At 45.9% G+C, this 22,818-nt stretch overlaps 1 protein-coding gene across 1 annotated transcript in view; it reads left to right on the top strand.

Moving 5' to 3' along the window:
- The first annotated feature begins 1,913 nt into the window (after positions 1–1,913).
- Positions 1,914–22,818, top strand: part of LOC146252597 (uncharacterized) — a 32,949-nt gene continuing 12,044 nt past the window's right edge. Inside the window, exons 1-9 of the mRNA XM_084679099.1 lie at positions 1,914–2,154; positions 12,765–12,853; positions 13,131–13,286; positions 18,286–18,390; positions 19,293–19,335; positions 19,458–19,533; positions 20,537–20,755; positions 21,333–21,434; positions 21,740–21,902. Of these exons, the coding sequence (XP_084535225.1) occupies positions 12,782–12,853; positions 13,131–13,286; positions 18,286–18,390; positions 19,293–19,335; positions 19,458–19,533; positions 20,537–20,755; positions 21,333–21,434; positions 21,740–21,902 (936 nt within the window). The 5' untranslated portion in view covers positions 1,914–2,154; positions 12,765–12,781. The remainder of the gene's footprint in view (positions 2,155–12,764; positions 12,854–13,130; positions 13,287–18,285; positions 18,391–19,292; positions 19,336–19,457; positions 19,534–20,536; positions 20,756–21,332; positions 21,435–21,739; positions 21,903–22,818) is intronic.

The raw sequence follows: 22,818 nt of genomic DNA on the forward strand, positions 1-22,818 counted from the left end.
CAGCAATGATTAGTACCCTCACTCGCAACTGAGTATTATTTGCAGCAGTGTTACAGCTTTTGTATAATCAAATGTCAATGTATTGTATTTCTTCATAGTCAATCCCTACAAAGGAAATAAATTAGGTAATATGATTACACCGATTACCTGTTGTTTTTCTACTGTTAAATACTATTAATATTAGGGTTTTCCCCGGCAAATAATTATAACCTTCAAAACATGAAGACCAACTGTCATTGGTGGTCCAAAAAAGAACAGACTGTGGCAATGCTACAGATGGTACAACATTGCCCCTCTGTGGATGAGGATACATTTCTGTAAGAAATGTAATTTCTATATATCTGTAAGAGAATTTAAAAAAGGAGAGACAATTCCATACAAATTAATGAAAAAAGAATGTTTCTTTCATAACTTTTGGCATACTGCACAGCAATCTTGTCCACTGAGACCGGAGGACATAGAAAAGTAAAAACAGATTGGAGTTTAGATGCATGTTCCAAACAAATCCAATTCTCTGTCTCCCAGGAACCAATTTTGACATACAGAATTATTGGTTAAACTGCCCACTTCTTCCTGCACAACAGTTTTCTCCAAATGCCATCATGCCCTTGAAAGCCTGGATGCTCCGGTGCTTAGATGCTCAGCTGTGCATATGTTTGGAGCAACTGGAGGAGAACCACCGAACCGTGACTGTAATTGATTTCCTCTATGCATTTTTGCATTTCCACAGTAGTACACCAGAGCATGGAAGCCAAGAAGAGGCATTCATTATCCAGGCTTCCTATGAGTCACCTACTGTAGCACAGTACATCCCTCTCTTAGGTTTTTTGTAACTTACTGTAGCACTGTCGACTACATAGAAGGCCTAGAAAATAACATGTTATTTTAAAGAACCAGTCGGTATATAGCACTCATAACTAGTCACTCAACTAACACAAATACTTCTGCCTTTGTACCTAGACACCAGATGTGATGTTATTTTCACTCATTTCAACACCAGGATTGGTTAATAAGCTTTACAGATCTCAGGTTTGTTCCACCATGACCTTGATGTCTTGTAATTCATTGAATATTTTTCCAGAATAATAGTACTGGCAAATCTATCCATACATTCCAGAGAATATCAATCAGATTAACTGTTAACTTTATGCTGAGTGATGAGGATTGATTCACCATTAAGGGATGTCAAGTGTCCACGCATCAAAAGCCTGCATGTGGATTTGTAGCTGTGCTGTACTGACAGGTCCACAGATGAGGTCTGCACTGGCATCGGCAGAGCCCGGCTGCTGTATTGTTCTTTATTGCCCGGCTAAGACATCTAGGCTAGGTGAGCTAAATCACCCCGGCAGAGTGATTATGTAGAACCCAGAACTCAGCACACAGAAGGGTTGACTCAAGTCTATGTCAATTTGTTACAAGCGGGGGAGTAGCTCTCACAGATCGGATTGCGAGTAAAGCCTGTGACCGCGCCGTAGCAGGATAAATAAATAAACAAACATTGAGAACGTGTCAACAGAACGTAAAAAGGTTGCTTAATAAATCAAGAAGCCAGAAAACAAAACTTGCTTTATAAAAAATCGGAACAATGTCACTTAATCAACACAATTTAGGCAGTTAATGTACCATCTACATTTAGTGTATGTTAAATGATATCGTGAAAATGCGAAAAGTAGGCTATATCTTTCAAATTCACTAATGTGTCATTTAGGTTAGGCTACTCAACTATCAGTTAAGGACCGGTGTCAATCTGACGTGTAGGCTAAAATGTTAAGACACTTGTAAATGTTCCAAATGACACTTTCTTGCTTCTGTTACATGCACTTTGAAATTACGCGATATATCATCATTTAACCCGGTGCCAGATAGCCCACTCTGACTGACCAAGATGCTCATGTCATAACCGGTAGCCTGTTCACAAACCACGCACGACGCAGGGAGTTCCCTTGAACCGCAAAAAAACGCCCCTCCGTCTCTGCCTATCTCTACTGCTATTCTCGCCGGTTGATCTTCTCTGCAATTCTCCCGGGTTATCTCCCGTGACGGAGAAAAGGAGCTCCGGGGCGGTGGCGGCGTCCGTGTTCCGTTGCTTCGCTGGCCCAACCTCAATGGTCCAAATCTGGATTGAAGACTTGACATCCGGACCTGACAGGACAGGTAGCTCGCAGTGTATTGTGTATTTTCGCTTTGTTAATCTGCACGGTTGTCACAGGTAGAGCCAACGGTACCGTTTTACGACTGCTGTGGTCTAAAATAATGAGAATGACATTGTGGACTACATTTAATTGGTCCGTTTTTAGATGAAAAGCTGTGCTCTAAACCGTGAGCTGACCATCCATCCATCCATCCATCCAAAAATAGGGTAGCATAGCTTACAGTTTGTATGCCACTGCCAGTTACCAGGATAGAAGGTGTTTATCGCTTGAATATGTGCAGCTTTCGTTGTTCGGTTGGTGATTGCATAGGTTGATGCATCTTTTTATATCTTGGTTTCGTTTGTCGATGGACTTGGGTCACATACATGCTTTTTAGGCGCTGCCAACGAAGCAGGTGCAGGGTTTGTCAATGGGCGATTTTGAATGAATTGTACAGTAGGCTACTATTAGCCTACTTACAGATTACTGTATGGTTTAGAAATGCTGTTCATGGGTCAGGACCTTCTTTTGTGTCCCTATTAGAGGATTCATTATTCTTACCGCCCATCTGGCGCTCTCGGTAACGAGCTAATTGGAGTCTGAAGAATTGGTGCGGGTGTGGCAAAGGGGACAGGCATGCGCGCGCCGGGAGGTAGAGCGTGAATAATCCTGCTGGGCGCACCTAAACGCTACCGAGGAAATTGTTGCACTTCACAAACTCGCGCTAAAGGCTGCTGCCGTTCATGAGGTGAGATTGTGTGACAGCCAAGCACACTGCAACAATGACTAGCCTGACTATAAGAATATTATGTAATAGCCTACGCCTAGCCGTTTTACCTCAAGTCATGCGAGGAACTTAATGTAGTCATACAGTTGCCTACAATGTGCTTATAGTTTGAGGCTTATGGTCATAATTCTTTCAGCGTGTATTGATTATGTTTCCTCATATGGGTTTGTAAAATGTATAGCTTATTGATTACCTCAGGCCATGAATGAGAGTTAAGACTAATTCCTAACCAAACAATACAGAATCTATGATTTCATTTCAAATTAGGCAACTCATAATTTAACTCTGCTTTCTAGATTATTTTCAGACAAGCGAGTTTCCTATTATAATCGTTACTAACAGCCTGCTGCTAAAGAAACAAAAAATCCACCTGAGCTTACTATCTAGAGTAGCTCTCCACGCCTCCACAATCCCCACAGGCCAAAACCTATTTTCTGGGTGTCTTTGTGTGTTTAAAGGTGTGTGTGTGTCTGGGATGTGCCTGCTTCTGTATGGGATCCCCAGCTCTTCTGACTTCCTCAATGTATTCCACCAAGCGTCTTTCCCTTGTTGTATACGTGGATGATGTTAGCAGCTAGCTGGTGTATCTGTGGAGAATGTCTGTGGATAACTGCACTAGAGGGCTTAACCCTCATCTCTTTATTCTTTAATTGGAGCTTGTTCGACTCCCTTCTCTTTCCTCCATCTCCCTGCTTCTCTTCCCTCCTGTTTCGACTCCCTTATGTGTGTTTTGTATTCTGTGCGTAGCCCTCCAAGGTAAACAAGCCAGGCACTTCTCACAAGTCCTCCCTCTCTCCTCAAACTTCGATTGGACAGTTGGTCAGCTGGAATCAAACCATAAAAAGTCAGTTGTATTAAGGTACTGAAAACGACATTCTAGCTAGACATTACATTTCAATTCATTCAATGGACGCTTTCATCCCAAAAGACATACAGACAGTGCAAATAGAAGGTATAGCAGGCGATCAAGGATCAGAAGTGGATATTCCTGTATTTGAGTGGTCAGTGGTCATGGAACTGATGTGTATTTGTCACGTTGAGTAAATGTGTTTGTTCGTCTGTTATCACTGGTAACGGTGGCACGCTATCACTTAAGGATTGAAGTGGTGTTTTTTTCAGGATTAAGGGAACATTTATGTACAGTGTGTGCCTGCAGTTGTAACCTGCTGTCTGCAATCTGTCATGTGTAAACAACTCTTGAGGGGAACAATTAAATTGTGAATTTTGAACAACGACCACAACAACAACAACAAGCTCTATTTGTGTGTGTGTGTGCGCATGTGCACGTCCTGCCAAGGTAACAGTCAAACACAATGTCTCCCCCGAGTCCCATTTCCATCCCTCCTCCTGTATGATCGATTGGTATTAGTTCATTGAGCCTGTGCCAACAGCCAGCACCAGAGCGTTTTGTTGAGATGGGTCGTTCACACAGCTGTGTCTTAAACACTTAACTTGACTGCGTAAAACACACACGCGCGTTTGCTTTATAGCTCTCTCCAACGACCTGTTATCGAAATGTACATTCTGTTCAAGGCAATCCCCCTTCAAAATGAGAAGCATGGCTTCAAGGACTAACAATCCATTTAGCAACCGGCGCAGCAACAGTCCACAAACACAGAGGATGGACTGTACTGTGCATCATTTGAGTCTTTGCCGTCAGAAACAGATGACCTCTATCTGAACCCACATCCAGAGCAGTTAACAGATAATAAACGACTCCAGTCACCACCGTGCCCCTCACCAGGTCAACCCAATTTGTAGGAAACAACCCTTTCAGTCGGTAATCTACTTCCTCGTTACGAAAAGGCTTTGATGTGAAGGGGCTCCGTGGCTGCCGTCAGCTTGCCCAGATGTTCCGAGCGTCACAGCGCTCTGCGACAGACTCGGCCTGGCCTGCAATGTGCTCTGTGACCATCTGAACGGAAGCTGCCACAGACAGCGCCCAGTGATAGTTTCTAGAGAGGGAGAAGGATGGAGGTAGAGAAGGAGAGAGAGAGGGAGAGAGAAACAGGGAGAGAGAGAAACAGGGAGAGAGAGAAACAGGGAGGGAGAGAGAAACAGGGAGAGAGAGAAACAGGGAGAGAGGGAGAGAGAAACAGGGAGAGACAGAGAGACAGAGAGAGAGAGAGAGAGAGACAGAGAGAGACAGAGAGAGAGAGAGAGAGAGAGAGAGAGAGAGAGAGAGAGAGAGAGAGAGAGAGAGACAGAGACGTGCGTCAGCCTCTGACAATGTCTCCAGGCGGTTTTCTCAAGTAATTTTCTGATGCGCCCGACAGACCATGTTAGGGTTGGGGTTACCATGGTAACTGCATCCTTAACAAGAGCTGACTCTTTGTGTTAACTATCGTCCCTGGCCTTCCTGCCTTCCTTCCTTCCTTCCCTCCCAACCTCAGCCAAACTGAGTTACAGGGCCAGTGCTGTCATTTTCTTGTCAGAGGGAGCGAATGTGAAAGTATGTTTTATTTTATTTTCTCGTTCCTGTGGGCTCTTGTGCAAATGATTGACTCTCCAAGTGAAGGCCTGCCATTGTGAGGCATCTGAAGATTTTTCGATTTGCTTCATCTGAGTGGCAAGACAGTGACAATAGGGGACTTGAGGGAGTGCCAAATGGAAGGCAGGCAAGAGAGAGAGAGAGGCAATATAGCAAGGACATTGACTACTACCACACAATCTGTGAGAGAGTGCTCATACTCGGGTACATGAAGCGTGACTACAACCATTGGGTTCAAGAACAATGCACTCTGGGAGATGTTGTCCAATATGTGGATCATAGGCAAATAACCTTTTACTCTGACACATTGATCGGCCCTTCGTAGTTCTATGCAGTATAGTTCCCTGGAACTACATTTCCCAGGGTGACAGGCTCATTAACATGAAGAATGATGGGATGCACTGGAATGATTGGTAGGGTTATCACATAGCCGTCCTTGAGATTTTCACAGCTATTGACTACCAATGCCATCACCTTAAGTCAAGGTCTTCGTGTCAAACCCTCACTGAATACAGTGCCAGGACGTTATTTGAGTGTAATAGCTTTCCAACCATACCTTAATATCATGTAAGAGTAATATGAGTTTGCACTTTTTAACCATTCCCCCCTGTGTTCACCTTTTGTTGGATGTGCGGGATTGTTTGGCCTTATTTTGAATTCCCTCGTTAGCTGTCAGAGCGCTGGTAGCTGTTGGCATGCTGAAACGAGGTCTCTTCCAAACTGTACCTGTCTCGGTCTGCACCAGGTCAGTGAGCATCATGAACGGAAGCAGAAACCCCCTCAGAGAGAACATAAAAACGTGACAAATACACAAACCTCCACTGTCCTCCTGCCTCTCATGGGAGGCAGGTTGTAGGGTGCTGAACCAGGCAACACAGCACAACCCCACCAGGCACGCTCTCAACTGGCTGCCTGGTTGTATTTGCTGTCTGCTCTTAATGACTGCCTGCTTGTATATGTTTCCTATTCGTACTGACTGCCTGCTGTTCCTTGCTGCCCATTTCCCCTGCTCAGGGGATGATGGCACAGCCTCATTGGCTAGGCCCTGATATCATTTGTCTCCTGTTGTGGCGTGACACAAGTCGTAGCCAGCAGACTGCTTGTGCTTGTACAGACTCTGCTCTCCCCAAGACTGCTGAGCGCCAAAGGTTTTCAGCATGTGTGTGTGTGTGTGTGTGTGTGTGTGTGTGTGTGTGTGCGTGCATGCGGTTTTCCCTCCAACAAGGACGTCTCACCATTCCTTTCCCTGCCCCCCCCGCCCACCCCCTAAACCACAGGGGCCGAAGCCAACCTCCACTCAGCCCAGATTGATGGACTGGCTGTAAACTCCATTAGAATAAAAGTTCTGATTAATAAAGCTCTGAGTCTGCGTGGGCTGGCATACTAAGCAGGGAATGTCATATATTTTTTTGTGGCAGCTCCCTTGATTGGCCAATGTTCAAATTAAAGGGTGTGGTTGGACTATAAATGACATTCCATTAATGTTTTCAGTTTGTGTGTTACTGGACTGTATTGTGTTTAAGTATGCAGTGCCTGTGATGCTTTCGGCAGTTGGGTAGAAGTAACGGTGAGCCAATGTTATAATAAGGCACTCCATGGTATCAGACATGAGTCATGGCTCTGTACCGCATTACCCAAAATGCTTCTGCTCTCCAGGGCTGGCTGGCCAATCAGGGGACAGATCAGGAGTCCCTGTGCAATGGCCACTGTGAAGAGCTATGACGATAAACACAGAAGTCAGTCACTGCTTGTCAAAGACACCATAGAGAGATTAACAAGCACCAACAAAAAAGAGGGGGAAAAAAGACATTTCTGTTCTAACGCCCACTATAGAATGGCAAAAGATACTCATTATGAGGATAGTTTTACACAGGGGCTGAGACGGGAAGGGAGGAGATGCCTTCAGATTCGAGCGGCGTCCACAATGCCAATCGATTGATTGCCCTAGATTCCTTTCACCTCCATCAGAATCTCAGTTATTTTCAGGTGGAAAATGAATTGCACTGAAAGAACAAGGTGATTTGGTCCGAATATCGAGACCAACAGGAAATGTTTATCCTCCAGCACTGCTGTGACACTGCGGGCATAGTCTGAGCAATTCTGTATTCTGTATAGTCACTACAACAAACCGTTTAGCCAAACTTTTTTTGGTTTTTGGTTTTTATCGACGAAACGTTGGCGACAAACAGTGTTTGACGACCTGGCGTATCTACCCGCTGTCTTCCCTGCGTCTTCGCTCTGCTGTGCGACGCTTCAGCGAGGACCCATGTTTGATGGATGCCTCCTGCCTGCCCGTCGCGCAGATGAAGGATAGGCCCCGGGATACGGAGACCCGCCCTAGCAACGCATCCATTTATGGAGACCTGCAAATTGGCAGGGGCTCAGTGAGGATGGGCCTGGTGAAGACGAACGAGGCTGGCCAGGACCATGACGAATGTTGAATCGTAGCCGACACTCCACCCAGAATGATCCCCCATCATTTCGGTTACCGTATAGGCATTTATCTGTGCGACCTGCCATCGATGAGTGCTGCTATTGTGGCGCTACAGTGCCTGTGCCCTGTATCCACATTTGAGGTGGCTGGGGTCGATGTTTCCATAGCAAGAGTCTCAACTCCTGACTGCTACAGCTGATTGGGTTTTTGCAGCCTGTCATTGATACTGAGATATCTATTCAGCTGGCGCTGGGTGCCAGTTGGAGGCTGGGCAGTGACTGCTATCTCATCTTTGACTCTGGAACATACCAGAAAGAAAGGTCATTGCAGAGATACAAGGCAGACATGATGACGCTAAGAGCAGTGACAGTGGCTTAGATCTGCAAACTCATAGCGGGGATTTATGCAGCTGTCGAGACGGCAGGGCTTAGATTTGAATTCAGCATCACAGCCAAAATAGCCTACGTCTCCTGACTTTTGAATGTGTTTTTAAGCTTGCTACAGAGACAGTTTATAAGATTTCCATTCAGAAGCAAAATGGTTCTTATCTTGTTAAGTGCCTTGTGATAAACATCAATAGGCAAAAGCATATCTCAAGAAAATGGAAAAAAAGGATGTAATTGTTTTCTTATCTTTGGTGGCAGTACATTACAAGGCCCCTTCAAGGCTGAAACTGCTGTACAGCTTCAGAAATGCAGAGTCCAACCAGTATCTCATACCAAATTCATTACTACTGAAATAAAGATTGTTAAATTATAACACCATCAAAACAAATTAGATGTGTGGGTATACTAGTGATATAATTTTTTGCAACAAAGCTGATAAAAGTAGCAAGTGTGTCTGGCATGGCCGCTAGTTGGCTAATGCAAGTGTGCAGCAGGTGCTAATGCGTTTTAACACAACCTATCAAATCATCAGTGAACAAATGGCTGTGGATAAACAATGAGGATGGCTTGCAAAACCTTCTTGATTTCTCTATTGATATGGTATTGACCTTTAGATGACGCTGTCTTATCTTATTATAATCACCCGGAGACCCTTTAGCATGATGAAACCTTTTGTTTGGTTCCCTGCTTACTCTTTTCATTTTGACACGTACACACAGACACACAGACACACACACACACACACACACACACACACAGACACATGCACAGTCCTACAAGAGGGTTTAGTGTTAGCATTAGCAAATTAAGTCCTTATATTCATATAAAGTCCTGATAATAATAATCCCACCAGCATTACTGAAAATGCCAACATGTGTTTTGGATTTATTCAATATGTCAAGTTGGCACCATTTTGTGGCACCTCCATAGCATAACTTTTTACCTAGTTCCGGTGGGCTATGCTAGATGAAACAGCAGATCTTTCACCTCAGGCACTGAAAACACCTTGGTGAGAAGTTTTGTTAAATGTTCTTGAAATCTGTTTACAAGGGTAAATTAACAGGAACACCTGTTGCAGTGAAGCACGATCCAGTTTGTAGAAATGAAAATGATAGGTTATAGGAATGCAAAGGATTGGATTTTTGTTGTTCCAGGACATCGTAGACCTGGGATGTTGATACAATTCCCATAATGCAACAGGAAATTATTATTATTATTTCCTACTCTGGTACACATTTCAACAGTTTCTATGTCCAATTACAACCATTTTTATTTTTTATACGGAAAGAATTTAACGGAGTTAACGGAAAGTTTTCAAAGAGAGAGAGAGAGAGTGAGATTATGTTTAATGTCAAGGAGGTTCTTTGAAGACAAGCTGTCAGCGGCTCGTTGAAAAGCCTTAGCAGAAAGAGAAAACTAATCTGTCTCTGACAATGATTAGGTACGCCCTGACCAGAACAGGCGCGGATGTCATTTGATTCAGTTGCAACTGACCCATATTAGACACCCATTAGCCTTCTTCACGTCTTCCTGACGTGTTTCAAATAAGCACCTATCCTCCTCCAAGTCCACTTCAGATCTTGCTGTGGACGTTTATGATAAATACAGGCTTGGCTTTGTCCCTGGGTTTCACATGAAGCCTGAAAATGGATTTTAGAAAGATGTGATTAACTTTTTAGGAGATTTTTATGTTGGAAGACACTTGGACTGGGGCTCCAGCACACTTTGTGACAAGGTGTTGAAATGTGAAAGAACGTCCTTAATGTTTGACGTATACCTACACAGCTGTTCAGTATGGAACTACTTTTTAAAATTACATGCTTTGTCTGAATTTAACACCTTCCATTGAATAAACATGAGGTGGGACAATTGTATAAATAAATAAAGATAGTAGTACTGTGTAGAACTATGTGAATAGGCGACTGGGGACTTCTCAATTCCCCAGAAATGAACGCATTCAAGAATCAGAACGTCTAGTCTGAAACAAAGAAACAGCATCAAAAATCCCCCTTTGGGCTTTCAGAGCTCATAAAAACAAATGAAACAGTTTACCAAAATGTTTGGTAGAGCTTCAACCACATGAATGTAAGGTGATAAGACCTATTTCATCTTTCAAAATGACCAGCTCTCTGAGAGCCCCCCCATCAGCACCACTAAGAGAGGGAAGCTGCTGCTGCTGCTGCTGCTGAGACGTGCATCCTCTCCAGAGCCTGTTAAAACCAGCCTTTGATCATCTCTCATTATGCAGAGATGGGCGATATCGTTGAGGGGGGCAGAGTAGCGGGATGACCAAACCTCTCGAATGGTTAACCCAGAGACACATTCAGACAGCTGGCGGAGGAAAAATGTTAATGTTGGCTTCCTGCTCATGCTCGCGGTGACTCACCACCATGTTGTCCATTGTGTGTTTACAAGTACGCCGGTAACGATCGAGCTGAATTAAAACACAGCTTTCTTCCTTTTCCAATTAAAGTTGTCCTACAGTTAACGTTTTCATCCTTTCATCCCAGCACTTGTACCTTTTCTCTAATCCCTCGTTCTCATTAGACACATCATCTCTTGTTCCTCCCTGTTCTCTTGCAGGGGCTTCTCATTAGCGCTAATCGGTTATTCACGCCAAGAACACCATTGGATCCCATGTAAAACTCTTACCTATTAGAAAACTGCTCAATAGGCGACAGAACCAAAGCCCAATTTTCCATGCATTTTATGTCAGTTTGACACAGTACAACAGTTAAACTTGCAGTTGTTTACATGCTTAATATCCCGATTAAACTCCTCAGAAGCCCCTTGCTTGAGCAGTTCCTACTGAGAGGAAAATCATAAAAATAAAAAAAACAAAGTGTTTTTATCAAGCACACAATACAGTCAAGGTCAGAAAACCACTTAAGGTAATCCTGGACTGCCAAACCATGCAGAGAAGCATTGCATACAGTTTTTCTTGCAAGAAAAGCAGTTTGCCAGGATAGAGAAGTGAGCACCAAATAATACAAAAATCAAGCCTACTGAATAAGGAATACATTATGACCCACCAGTTATTTTAAACATGACAAAGAATGACCCTCTATTTAAAAAAAAAGGGGATTAAGACTGACTAATCTATCTTCAGAAACATCAGCTGAAGCATAGGAAGGCTAGCAGCAGGCCCATCACTTCTCTTCCTCTTAATAATGAAGCCATAGTGTAACTGGGGGCTTTATCAGCCAGAGAGAATTCATCTTTCTGAGCTGTATAGCCATATATGAAGATCAAGTCTTTTTAATCAGGGAGGAAAGAGGAGCACTTTTTCGAGAAAAAAAAAGTGCAAGAAGTGGTCACCTTCAAATGACAGGCATCATCTGTCTCTCTCTCTCTTTCCCTGTTTTCTCTCTCTTTTCTCCCTCACACTCTCTTTCTCTCTCAATCACTTGCTCTCTTTTTCTGTCACTGTACGTTCCTCTATGTCTTTCCACCGTTCTTTCTCTACCTCTCTGATCTGGAAGATTATGTTCCCTGGACTCTTCACCTCTCTCTCTGCCTCTCTACCTGTATCCCTATTTCTCTCTCTCCCTCTTTCTCTCCTTCCCTCTCGCTCCCTCGCTCCCTCCCTCGCTCGCTCGCTCGCTCCCTCGCTCCCTCCCTCCCTCCCTCCCTCCCTCCCTCCCTCCCTCCCTCCCTCCCTCCCTCCCTCCCTCCCTCCCTCCCTCCCTCCCTCCCTCCCTCCCTCCCTCCCTCCCTCCCTCCCTGCTGTCTTGTGCTGTGCTGCAGGGTCTCTGTCTGCTGTAATTTATGCTATCTCTTCTCTGAGCATGAGGGAGAGGCTCCCGAAGCCAGCACTCTTCATGCAGAGTGGTCCTGTGGGAGGCTGAGCCCTGCTATTACAGCCACAGACCAATAGGCTTTCTCTCTCTCTCTCTCTCTCTCTCTCTCTCTCTCTCTCTCTCTCTCTCTCTCTCTCTCTCTCTCTCTCTCTCTCTCTCTCTCTCTCTCTCTCTCTCTGTCTCTCTCTCTCTCTCTCTCTCTCTGTCTCTCTGTATCTCTGTCTCTCTCTCTCTCTGTGTGTGTCTCTCTCTCTGTCTCTCTCTCTCTCTCTCTGCCTCTTACTTTCTTTCTCTCATATCCCCTGGTTTTCTCTTTCTTTCTCTGTCTTTTACTTAGGTTTTCTCTATTTCTCTCACCCCCTCTCTTCCTTCCTTCCTTCCTTTCTTCCTTCCTTCCTTCCTCCCCACCTCTCCCTCCCTCTCTCCTTCTACCTTGCTCTGAATGTCTTGGCTGCACATGTGAAAATCACTTATGCCGGCTGAGACTAATTGAAGCCGCTACACAATAGCTGTCAGTCTTGTAGCTGATTGGATTTGACACTACCCAGTGTATTTTCTGGCCAATAATTGTACAAAATGTGACAGTGTTTTAGCACAATCAGTATTTTACAGAGGTGGGGACAGACGTGACAGTCCAGAGTAGAGTGAGGTGTGTAAGTTAACCAGCCTATGGGATGTGGCCTGTCGAGAACACTGTCAGAAGTGTGCAAACGTGTGTTTATGTGTCGTTTCAGGATTGTGAGCCATCACCATGACGACCGAGAAGGTTTTGGCAGGGGAGATAAAGAGTGCCATGGAGGGTGATTCCAGGAGAACCAATCAGGTATGAGCACCCATCATTCTGCGCGCCTCACATCCAATCATTAAAGGAGTATCCGGCGTAGAGATTGGTATAATCCTTGAGCCTGTTTGGTTCCCTGGGGGCGAAACATGCATTATACATTTATTTTATACATTCGAGGAACTCGCACTCAACATCCAGTGAGTGAAGAACATTGAACAAACAGTTGGCTCAGTTTCCAAGGTAATAGTCAACATTCAAACTGTAAAAAAATATATATAAATAAAGTCACATTTGAAACTGTGCCACTTCTCCAAAGGATGATGTCACTAAGGTGTCAGATGACATGGATGACAGCTCAGACAAGACGCCCAGCAAATCCTCCAAGTCGCCCCAGAAGACGAGCAGGAGGCCCAAGACTGTGCCCGTCAGAGTGACCCTTCTGGATGGGTCAGATTACGACTGTGGAATGGAGGTACGTACTGCGTCCTGGCTCTTGCAGTGAAGGTTCTCTACACCAGTGGTTGTCAACCCTGGTCCTCAAGTACCCCCTCTCCTGCATGTTTGAGATGTTTCCCTGCTCCAACACACCCAATTCAAATGAATGGGCCGTTAACAGGCTTCTGCATAACTAGATAACGACCCATTTGTTTGAATCGGGTGTGTTTTACACGTGCAGGGCAGGGGGTACTTGAGGACCACGGTTGAGAACCACTGTTTGAGACCATTCCAACTGGGGGAGGGGCAACCAAGCTGGGGCCATGTCTACTGTTAGAAGGACCACTTACTGTAAACATTGTTGTCTGTAGTTTTCTTCACTGCAGTGAAGAAAACTAACCCCCCCCCCTCCTGGACTGTGAGAAAGAAAATGATCCAACACTTTCACAATCATTTAATGCTGTGTACTCTGTTAGGGATTAGGTTTTGTGTTATACTTTGAGGAAGTATAACACAAAATTGTGGGATACTTTGAGGAAGCTGGAGTATCCTAGCACTTGCATGAGGTCTCTCCTGGAGTTTAATTTCAAACGCATCTGAAGAGTGTTTGATTTGTTTGTCTCCTGTGTTTCACCCATGTCTTCACAACCTGTGAATTAGAAACCCGGTGAAATAATTAGACTTAATTGCTGTCTATCTACAGTGACATTAAAGTGACTACAGAGATAGAAGAATACAATGAGAGATAGAATTAGTGCCACCCACGGCAGCACTATACGGCTTCATTATGAAGAAACATCCTGTGGGAATTTAGCTTTACATTCACGATATGTGTGTTCCAAGAACTGGATAAAGTTAACATTTGAAAACACTGTGATGTCCTTGGGTTCGCTTGATTCGTGTTACTCACAAAGCCAGCAAATCAATCCAGCTAGTGTCAACCGTGAAACAAACGCACCGCTTGTAAATATTTTAAAAACACTCCCTAGGTCTAATCGATTTTTCGTAACGGAGCCAGTTCTGTTGTGTTCTATATTTTGATGTAAAAAAAAATATAGCGTGTTAACCGCAGTTTAAATATCTACCGTAAGCAGTTCCGCTTTGAACTGGTCTTTCTGTGCTCCGTGTGCTTGAAATTCATCCCCTGTCGTCCCTGGAGGAGGGGCAGGGAGGAGGCCCTTTCAGGAGATTGCTTACAGCCCTGCCATATCAATGGAGCGGTTGACTCAGCAGTACGAGCCCTCAGTGGGCCTCCCAGTCATGCTACGCACGCTACTGACTCAGGGAAACATGCTCTCTGCTCTGGTCCTCCAGGGGGGAGAGGCAGTTTACATGGTTAGTGGGTGAGGGGTGAGAGGTAGGGGTGAGGTGTGGGGGTGGGGATGGAAGGGGTAATTCAAGTGAAGTGTTCGTATGTTTGTTTTCAACTGTGGGTGGGACAACTTTTTTATTAATAAACGCGGCTGTTGAATATGATTTTCTTAAGTAGAGAGGGTAAAATGTCTGGGGAAATTGTGAGGTGTACTTGCGTCGGTTGCAACTGGGGGGATATCACTTTTCATGTCAAAAAACAACAACAAAATAAATCCTTCCGCAATGCAATACCCTCAAATGCAACTTTCGTTTTATACACATAAGCAACTGCTCTTGCGTAACCCCCATCCACACTTAGAACTTGAGTCCCAATGTTACAGTAATTGCTTACATAAAATCACAATAGACATTCTCAAACTATATTATCCACTAGGGGTAGGGCTGGGCGATATATAGAATATTAGCAATAATATTGCAATAATTTTGACAACAATGTAAAATATCGTGAATGTCGAATTGAAAAAAAGTAAAACATTCTGGTCCTTGTGTTGCTTGTGTTTTAAGATCACCGTCTGGCTCCTCTGTGTTTAAACACACACACACAAACACAAACTCAGTGTGTTCACATGCCTACAAACTGAAAATTGCACTCGCACTCTCTTTTGCTCTTTTTGTCCTGTCACACAAGTGCATGAATCGTTTCATGTGAGTAGGTCAATGCGCGTAGGTTTTTGTGAAGTTTGTGACTGTGGCAGTGGCTGGCTCGTTAGCTACCGTTTGCTTCACTTTATGCCTCAGAAACTTAAATTATGCCTAAACCGTGCAACGTAACCTTCTTGCAACGTTTTCGGGAAAAAAAGAACATTGACACCGACACAGTGTAGTGCTAAAACTGATGGACTCAAGGGATTATAATCATAATAATTAAATAATAAATATATTGAGATAGAATATAGCAGGGCTGTCAATAACCCTGAATATAGGTTGTGACAAATTTGCCTAGTTTTCAAAATGAAAACTAGCCACACTGTGAAATGAAACCTTGTCGCAGTCACATCCCCCTGCCTACAGTAAATGTTTGTCTCAAGTCGTTTGAATAATGCTGTGGCTAATTAACTGCCTTAAAGTGTAGTAATCGGACAGGAGCCAGGGAAATAAAGGAGCGGGGCTCCTTTAAGAGGAGAGATGGGCTCAGGCCAGGCGGGAGGTGCCGGGGAGCTTACAACAGACAGTGGGACTTAACACTATGGATCATGTTAGTGTCGGCATGGTAACCCTGGCCGCTGCTAAAGGTGACAGGAGATTGGTGGAGATCTTGTTGTCGATGCCGGCTTGACCTCACCTCGTCCCTGCACAGCCCCTTCGTCACCACGGTGACCTCCATGCAGAGTCTATGCAACACTGACCCACCCCTAACCTCCTCCCCTCTCTCCCTCTCCTCCCTCACACCCTCTGTTCTGGCATCAGAGACATTAAGCCAGGATGGGAAATCCATACAGCTGATATATGGCTGCTCTTACTGTAGGTGCACCCAGGGAGAACCTATACTATGGGGGAAGGGAGGGACGGAAGGGGGTAGGTAGTGTGCGTGTTGGTATGTGAGTCTATGTATGCTTGTGCATTTGTACTCCCACTGTATGTGGGTGTGTGTGTGTGTTTATTGAAATGCACCTACTGCATGTGGGAGATCAAATAAACCACGGTGTTGCACAGATTAAAAATTCCCAGATGTCCATTAGTGTAATTGCATTAATGATGTGGAATGCCCAGCCGTGCTTTAATGATCTACACCAGTCATGCAGCAGTCTACAATCTTCTGGAAGTTGGGATTGATGTTCTAGCTCTTAACATCACAGGGATTGATGGAGCACAGCGCATTGTTTAATCTGTGACCTCAAGCCTCACAAACGCGACAGGAAATCTGGGGGTCTCCAAGCTCAACCTCTGATAAACATTACTGCACACACAAACACACACACACACCTTGATAGTGAATATTAGCGGCTTAATGTTTTTGGCTGCTCTTACCTTCCTCCTGTGCTGCCAGAGCGAACAGTTGAACTGATTTGATCCATAATTAATTACAGTTATACCATTAATAAGAAAATAGCTGTCTGTATCAAATAAACCCAGTTGAAGAGGCTTCCTTTTTGTTTGAAGGTGTTTGTTTTAAGCCTCACCTTGAAGCAGCTGACATCCAGGGAGCAGGCTTTAATATGACCACCTTCTCACACTTATATTCTCCTTTGATTTGCTGTGTATCTATGTTCAATACTGACACATCCTCTTAGACTGGCTGTGAGTCTGCATACACACACACACTGCCTGCTACTCTGCACACACACACACACACACACACACACACACACACACACACACACACAGTCTCCTTTCATCTTGTTTGCATGGTTCATGCAATCTTCAAAATAGATTTCTAGGATTACTGCAAATGGCTCCTTAAACAATCAGAGAATAGAACCAGTGTATCAGAAATGTGATTGGACCCGATTTGAAACAACGGCGAAATCTCATCACCAGAGTTGGATTGGCTGCAACGCTTGGCAGACCACCTCAAATGTGTGTTGCAATTTCATTTGACATGAAAATCGAATATGTTTCCAACATTTCACCACGTTAAGTTCTGTTTTGCTACCATCTCTGACACCTCTCCTGGCTAATGTGTTTTGCACTGGTATGTTTTGGATTAAATTCAATTCTCATGTTTAATTAATTATCTGCCTAATTAATGCTTTTCATTTTGGCTCGTAATGACTGGCTACTGTACGGCTTTCTTAAACAAGATCGGAACAAAGCTCTGTGCCCTCACTACACTAGAGCACACACACACACACACACACACACAAAGAGAAAGAGAAAGGCCCTATTACTTCTGTTTCCATGGTAACAGCTGCTGGGTAGCTCTGTCGCCGTAGGAGCCAGGTTTCCCCGGGAGACGAGCATGGCGCGCGTGTGTGTGTGTATAGACAGCATCTGCCAAGGCTGCATCTGAATCCCACTGAGTTGACTGTGGAAGCCCTGAAGGGTTGACGATAAGGTGTGGTCCTCTGAAACGATTCCAGTCCTCTCCCTTATATAGACATATGGAGGCCCTGGTCCCGCCCCCACTCCTTGGGGAGGAAAGCCTATTGGGCCGAGAAAGTGTCTCTCAGCCAACGGAAGGGCGGGGTTTCTGTTTTTCTGTAACGTTACAGTGCTGAGAGAGGTTTTATGAGAGAGGCGGAAAGGAGATTTGATGCTGTGAAGCGTGAACACATCTGCATGGCGTCCTCCGGCGCTCTGGCGGTCATTAATGTAACGTGTCACATCCTGCGGAGGCTTTAATGGAGCCTCGTGGCTGTTGCATGATGAAACCTGAGACATGTGCTGAAATGAGAGACTGTTGCTTTGCATTTGTTTCACTTAAATGCTCTGTTTCATGGGTCCTGTTCCCTGGTGACTACAAGCCTATGACAACCAGATGAGAGAAAAACATCCCTTGGATTTGATTGCTACTGTGTTGTTGTTTTGTCCCATCAGTGGTACGATGTGAGCCCAGATGGTAGCAGAGATACTCAATAACATCGAGAAGCATTTTGGATCATATCATGAGATTTGACGACTTGCTTTCCTAAAGGGGGCAAATCGCAGCAACCGTACGGCTTTCTTGAAAATGTGTGTGCGTGCGTGTGCGTGCGTGCGTGTGCGTGTGTGTGTCTTTGCAGAAGTTTGCCCGAGGCCAGGCCCTGCTTGACATGGTGTGCGGCCATCTGAACTTGCTGGAGCGGGACTACTTTGGGCTCTCCTTCTACGACACAGACAACACCAAGGTCAGATCCCTCCGCCCGCCCCCCCTCCTTCCACCCAGGCTGGTTCAGACACACCAGATCAAATCACCGCTCTCAGTCTCCCTCCGCATCACTGAGAATCATCAATACTCCATTAGAATCATCCCTGGTATATACATGTACAGTGCTTTAAGCAAGCCCTCGCAGTCAGTAACGATGAAGTTATGTGCAGCGTTGCTGAACAATTATTGAAAACCAGAGGGAAACTGAAACTCAGACCCAGCTCCAGCTGTAATCTTTAATTTAACAATCACTCCAGAGATAAAATAATATTCAAGCTGCATCTGAAGGAGTAATCAGTTCCATCAGTAATACCTTTCATCAACCAACAACAAAGGAGTTGGAATAAGAACTGAAGTTGTTAATGAGCCGTCGAGACAAAAGAGAAAAATCATTAGGAGGTACAATAGGATCTCGCCGAAAGTCTCGACCAAAGCCTGAGGTAGAATGACTCTTGGAGGTCACAGGAAGTGATACTGTAAGTACTGGTTGCCCTTTTAACAGGAAATTGGTGTGGTCTTCCCAGTGGTCACTCCCAGTGTGGGAGAGACACAGAGAAGGTTGCCCTTTGAATTGTGATTAAATGTGATTTGCCCTTTTCAAAGCACTGCGCGGTTGGTGTCGCCGTGCACTGGAACCGTCTCTCTGAAGACTCCAGTGACATTAAACCATGCGCACTGGGCTTAACTGCCGTTTATTCCTCTCTGTCATAAAAACCTAAAAGCAATGACACCGCTTATGGAAGAATTTGTTAGTATAATTTGTAAGTATATTTTTGACCTCAAAAGATCTGGTGCCCCCCGGGCCTGTGAGAAAGGGAGTCGACTGCAGTGTTTCCCTTCATCCTCTGAGGGTTCTTCTCCTTCATGTAACGTCTCTTTCAGAATTGGCTGGACCCTTCGAAGGAGATCAAGAAGCAGATACGAAGTGAGTGTACGAGTGCACTCCACCCTACCTTACACCCGACCGACCTAATACACACTCTCACTCTCACTCTCACTCTCATTCTCACTCATACTAAATGAACACTGTCTGATGTTTGTCCACAGTAGGCTCGTGGAACTTTGGTTTTGCAGTCAAGTTTTACCCCCCCGACCCGTCCATACTGATAGAAGACATCACCAGGTGTGTGTGTGTGTGTGTGTGTGTGACAGGTGTGTGTGTGTGTGTGTGACAGGTGTGTGTGTGTGTGACAGGTGTGTGTGTGTGTGACAGGTGTGTGTGTGTGTGTGTGTGACAGGTGTGTGTGTGTGTGACAGGTGTGTGTGTGTGTGACAGGTGTGTGTGTGTGTGTGTGTGTGACAGGTGTGTGTGTGTGTGACAAGTGTGTGTGTGTGTGACAGGTGTGTGTGTGTGTGTGTGTGTGTGTGACAGGTGTGTGTGTGTGTGACAGGTGTGTGTGTGTGTGACAGGTGTGTGTGTGTGTGTGTGACAGGTGTGTGTGTGTGTGACAGGTGTGTGTGTGTGTGACAGGTGTGTGTATGTGTGACAGGTGTGTGTGACAGGTGTGTGTGTGTGTGACAGGTGTGTGTGTGTGTGACAGGTGTGTGTGTGTGTGACAGGTGTGTGTGTGTGTGTGTGTGTGACAGGTGTGTGTGTGTGTGACAGGTGTGTGTGTGTGTGACAGGTGTGTGTGTGTGTGTGTGTGTGACAGGTGTGTGTGTGTGTGACAGGTGTGTGTGTGTGTGTGTGTGTGTGACAGGTGTGTGTGTGTGTGACAGGTGTGTGTGTGTGTGACAGGTGTGTGTGTGTGTGTGTGTGTGACAGGTGTGTGTGTGTGTGACAGGTGTGTGTGTGTGTGTGACAGGTGTGTGTGTGTGTGACAGGTGTGTGTGTGTGTGACAGGTGTGTGTGTGTGTGTGTGTGTGACAGGTGTGTGTGTGTGTGACAGGTGTGTGTGTGTGTGACAGGTGTGTGTGTGTGTGACAGGTGTGTGTATGTGTGACAGGTGTGTGTGTGTGTGTGACAGGTGTGTGTGTGTGTGACAGGTGTGTGTGTGTGTGTGACAGGTGTGTGTGTGTGTGACAGGTGTGTGTGTGTGTGACAGGTGTGTGTGTGTGTGACAGGTGTGTGTGTGTGCCTGTGATGGTCTGTGCCCGTGCTGAACCCTGAGCGTATGTCTGGACAGGTACTACCTGTGCCTGCAGCTGAGGGATGACATCCTGTCTGGCCGGCTGCCCTGCTCCTTCGTCACCCACGCCCTGCTGGGCTCCTACAGCGTGCAGGCTGAGCTGGGGGACCACGAGCCGGACGAGCACGGCCCCGACTACGTCAACGACTTCCGCTTTGCCCCCAATCAGACCCGCGAGCTGGAGGAGAGGGTGGTGGAGCTGCATCGTCAACACAGGTGAGGGGGGGGCGGGGGAAGGGGGGTGTGGGGGGAGGAGAGGGGGAAGAGGGGGTGGGGGGTGAGGGGAGGGGGGGGAAGGGGGGTGGGGGAAGGTTGGAGTGTGAGGTGGGAGGAGTTGTGAGGTGCGGGGGGTGGTGGAGGGGGAAGTTGTGGGAGGGGTGGAGAGTGGGTGGAGTTGGGTGAGGCGGAGGGGTGTGACTTGGGGGGGCGTTGTGAGGAGGTGGGAGGGGAGGAGTGGGGGTGGTAGGGGGGTGGGCTTGGGGTGTGAGGTGGGGGGCGTAATGATGGTGGCTGGGGGTCTGGGCTACAAGTCTGACTACAGACTGTTGTCATGGTTCTTGTTGTGATTTCATTTGTTTTTACTGTTGGTTATGTTTTTGGGGGTGTTAAAGCTAGCTAGAGATTGTATCTCAGCCTTGATCTGAAAACCACTTGAGCTGTACTGAATCATCCGTGTCTTAAAGTTTCAGTGTCTTACTAATCCCTGATATCTGTACCTGTCCACTCCTAGTGTCTGATGCTACAGCGTCTACGAGACGCCTGACTGTAATCTTTACTGTATGTTGTGGCCTAGGGGCATGAGCCCAGCTGAGGCTGAGGTGAACTTCCTGGAAAATGCCAAGAAGCTGTCGATGTACGGAGTGGACCTCCATCATGCCAAGGTACTGCAGGCCCTAACCCAGCCCTGTGGAGCTCGCCTGCTCACCCCGCTCTGACAGACTCGGACAAATACTGTAGGAGTACACACCATTAAACATAGACAGGATTGACCACATTGGTATTGGATTTAACATACAGTACCAACCAAATACGAACACGATTAAACATCTGCAAGATTGTCCAAAGATGTACACGATTGAGCAAATTGTAGTAAATCATTTGACCGGATGTCGACTGGATTGCCTCCGCCCCCCCCTCCCCCCCCCCCCCCCTCCCCCCGGTTAGCTTCACACAAACCCTTCTCTCCCCTGCGCTGCTCTCTGATTGGCAGGATTCGGAGGGCATCGACATCATGCTGGGCGTGAGCGCCAACGGTCTGCTGGTGTACCGCGACCGCCTGCGGATTAACCGCTTCGCCTGGCCCAAGATCCTGAAGATCTCCTACAAGAGGAACAACTTCTACATCAAGATCCGACCAGGAGAGGTGGACCACACAGTAACGTTGCTCTTCACAAGTGTCGTGTTCTACCTGACCTCACTCTGTTACACACACACACACACACACACACACATACACACACACACCTTGTCTCAGCACGTCACGACAGCCAGACTGACATTGACATTTGAAAATCGTTCAAAGATTTTATCATCATACTTTTTTTTATAAATGTCTTTTACTTGAGGATGTGTTTACGTTTTGGACTGTTCCAAAAGGTTCAACCACAGCCGTCTGCGTTTCTGCTCCAAACGCTGTCGTGACTTGTTGTGCAAAGCTGTGCATACACATATCAGGTTACTTGGCTCGCTGCAGAGGAAATCAACACTTTGATGCTGTTATTTATAGAAGTCCTGATACTATTCTTACAGATGAGGCAGATGTGTTTTTGTGCTTACGGAGAAGAGAAGGGGAAGTCTTAGTCTGTGCTGACTTCAAAGCATGGTGGGCTGGGTGTAAAGATTTGCTTTCATGGTGTTTTTTTTTTTTTACTCAATTGACGTTGAGTTAGCGCCTCTCATTCGGCCCGCTCTGGTTTCCAGCTCTTAAAGCGATTACGCGCCTCCGGTCCTCCTCCGTTCCCTGTCAGTCAGACGGCTGGCGTGCATGCTAATCTGGCGCTAACATCTCCATACTGGATAGCGGAGATCTCCACTGCCTGTTCCTACCACTGTTGGGAACGGCAGGGCAGAGCAGTCGGCCAACATGCTTGTCTGAAAGCTCTGCGGTGTTGATCAGGGAGGGCTGTATTTCTGTCTCCCTCGCCAGACAGCAGTGCTGATGTCAGCCGTTCACAGTCAACAGCCTGTAATTCACCAAGCAGGCCTCCACTCCTCCCTTGCACTCCCTCCTTTTACTACTCCTTTCTCCTCCGTGTCTTCACTCCATCCTTCACTCCCCT

The sequence above is a fragment of the Hypomesus nipponensis genome, chromosome 18, assembly GCF_054491055.1.
Source record: "Hypomesus nipponensis isolate SF chromosome 18, ASM5449105v1, whole genome shotgun sequence".
In the NCBI taxonomy this organism is placed as follows: Eukaryota; Metazoa; Chordata; class Actinopteri; order Osmeriformes; family Osmeridae; genus Hypomesus; species Hypomesus nipponensis.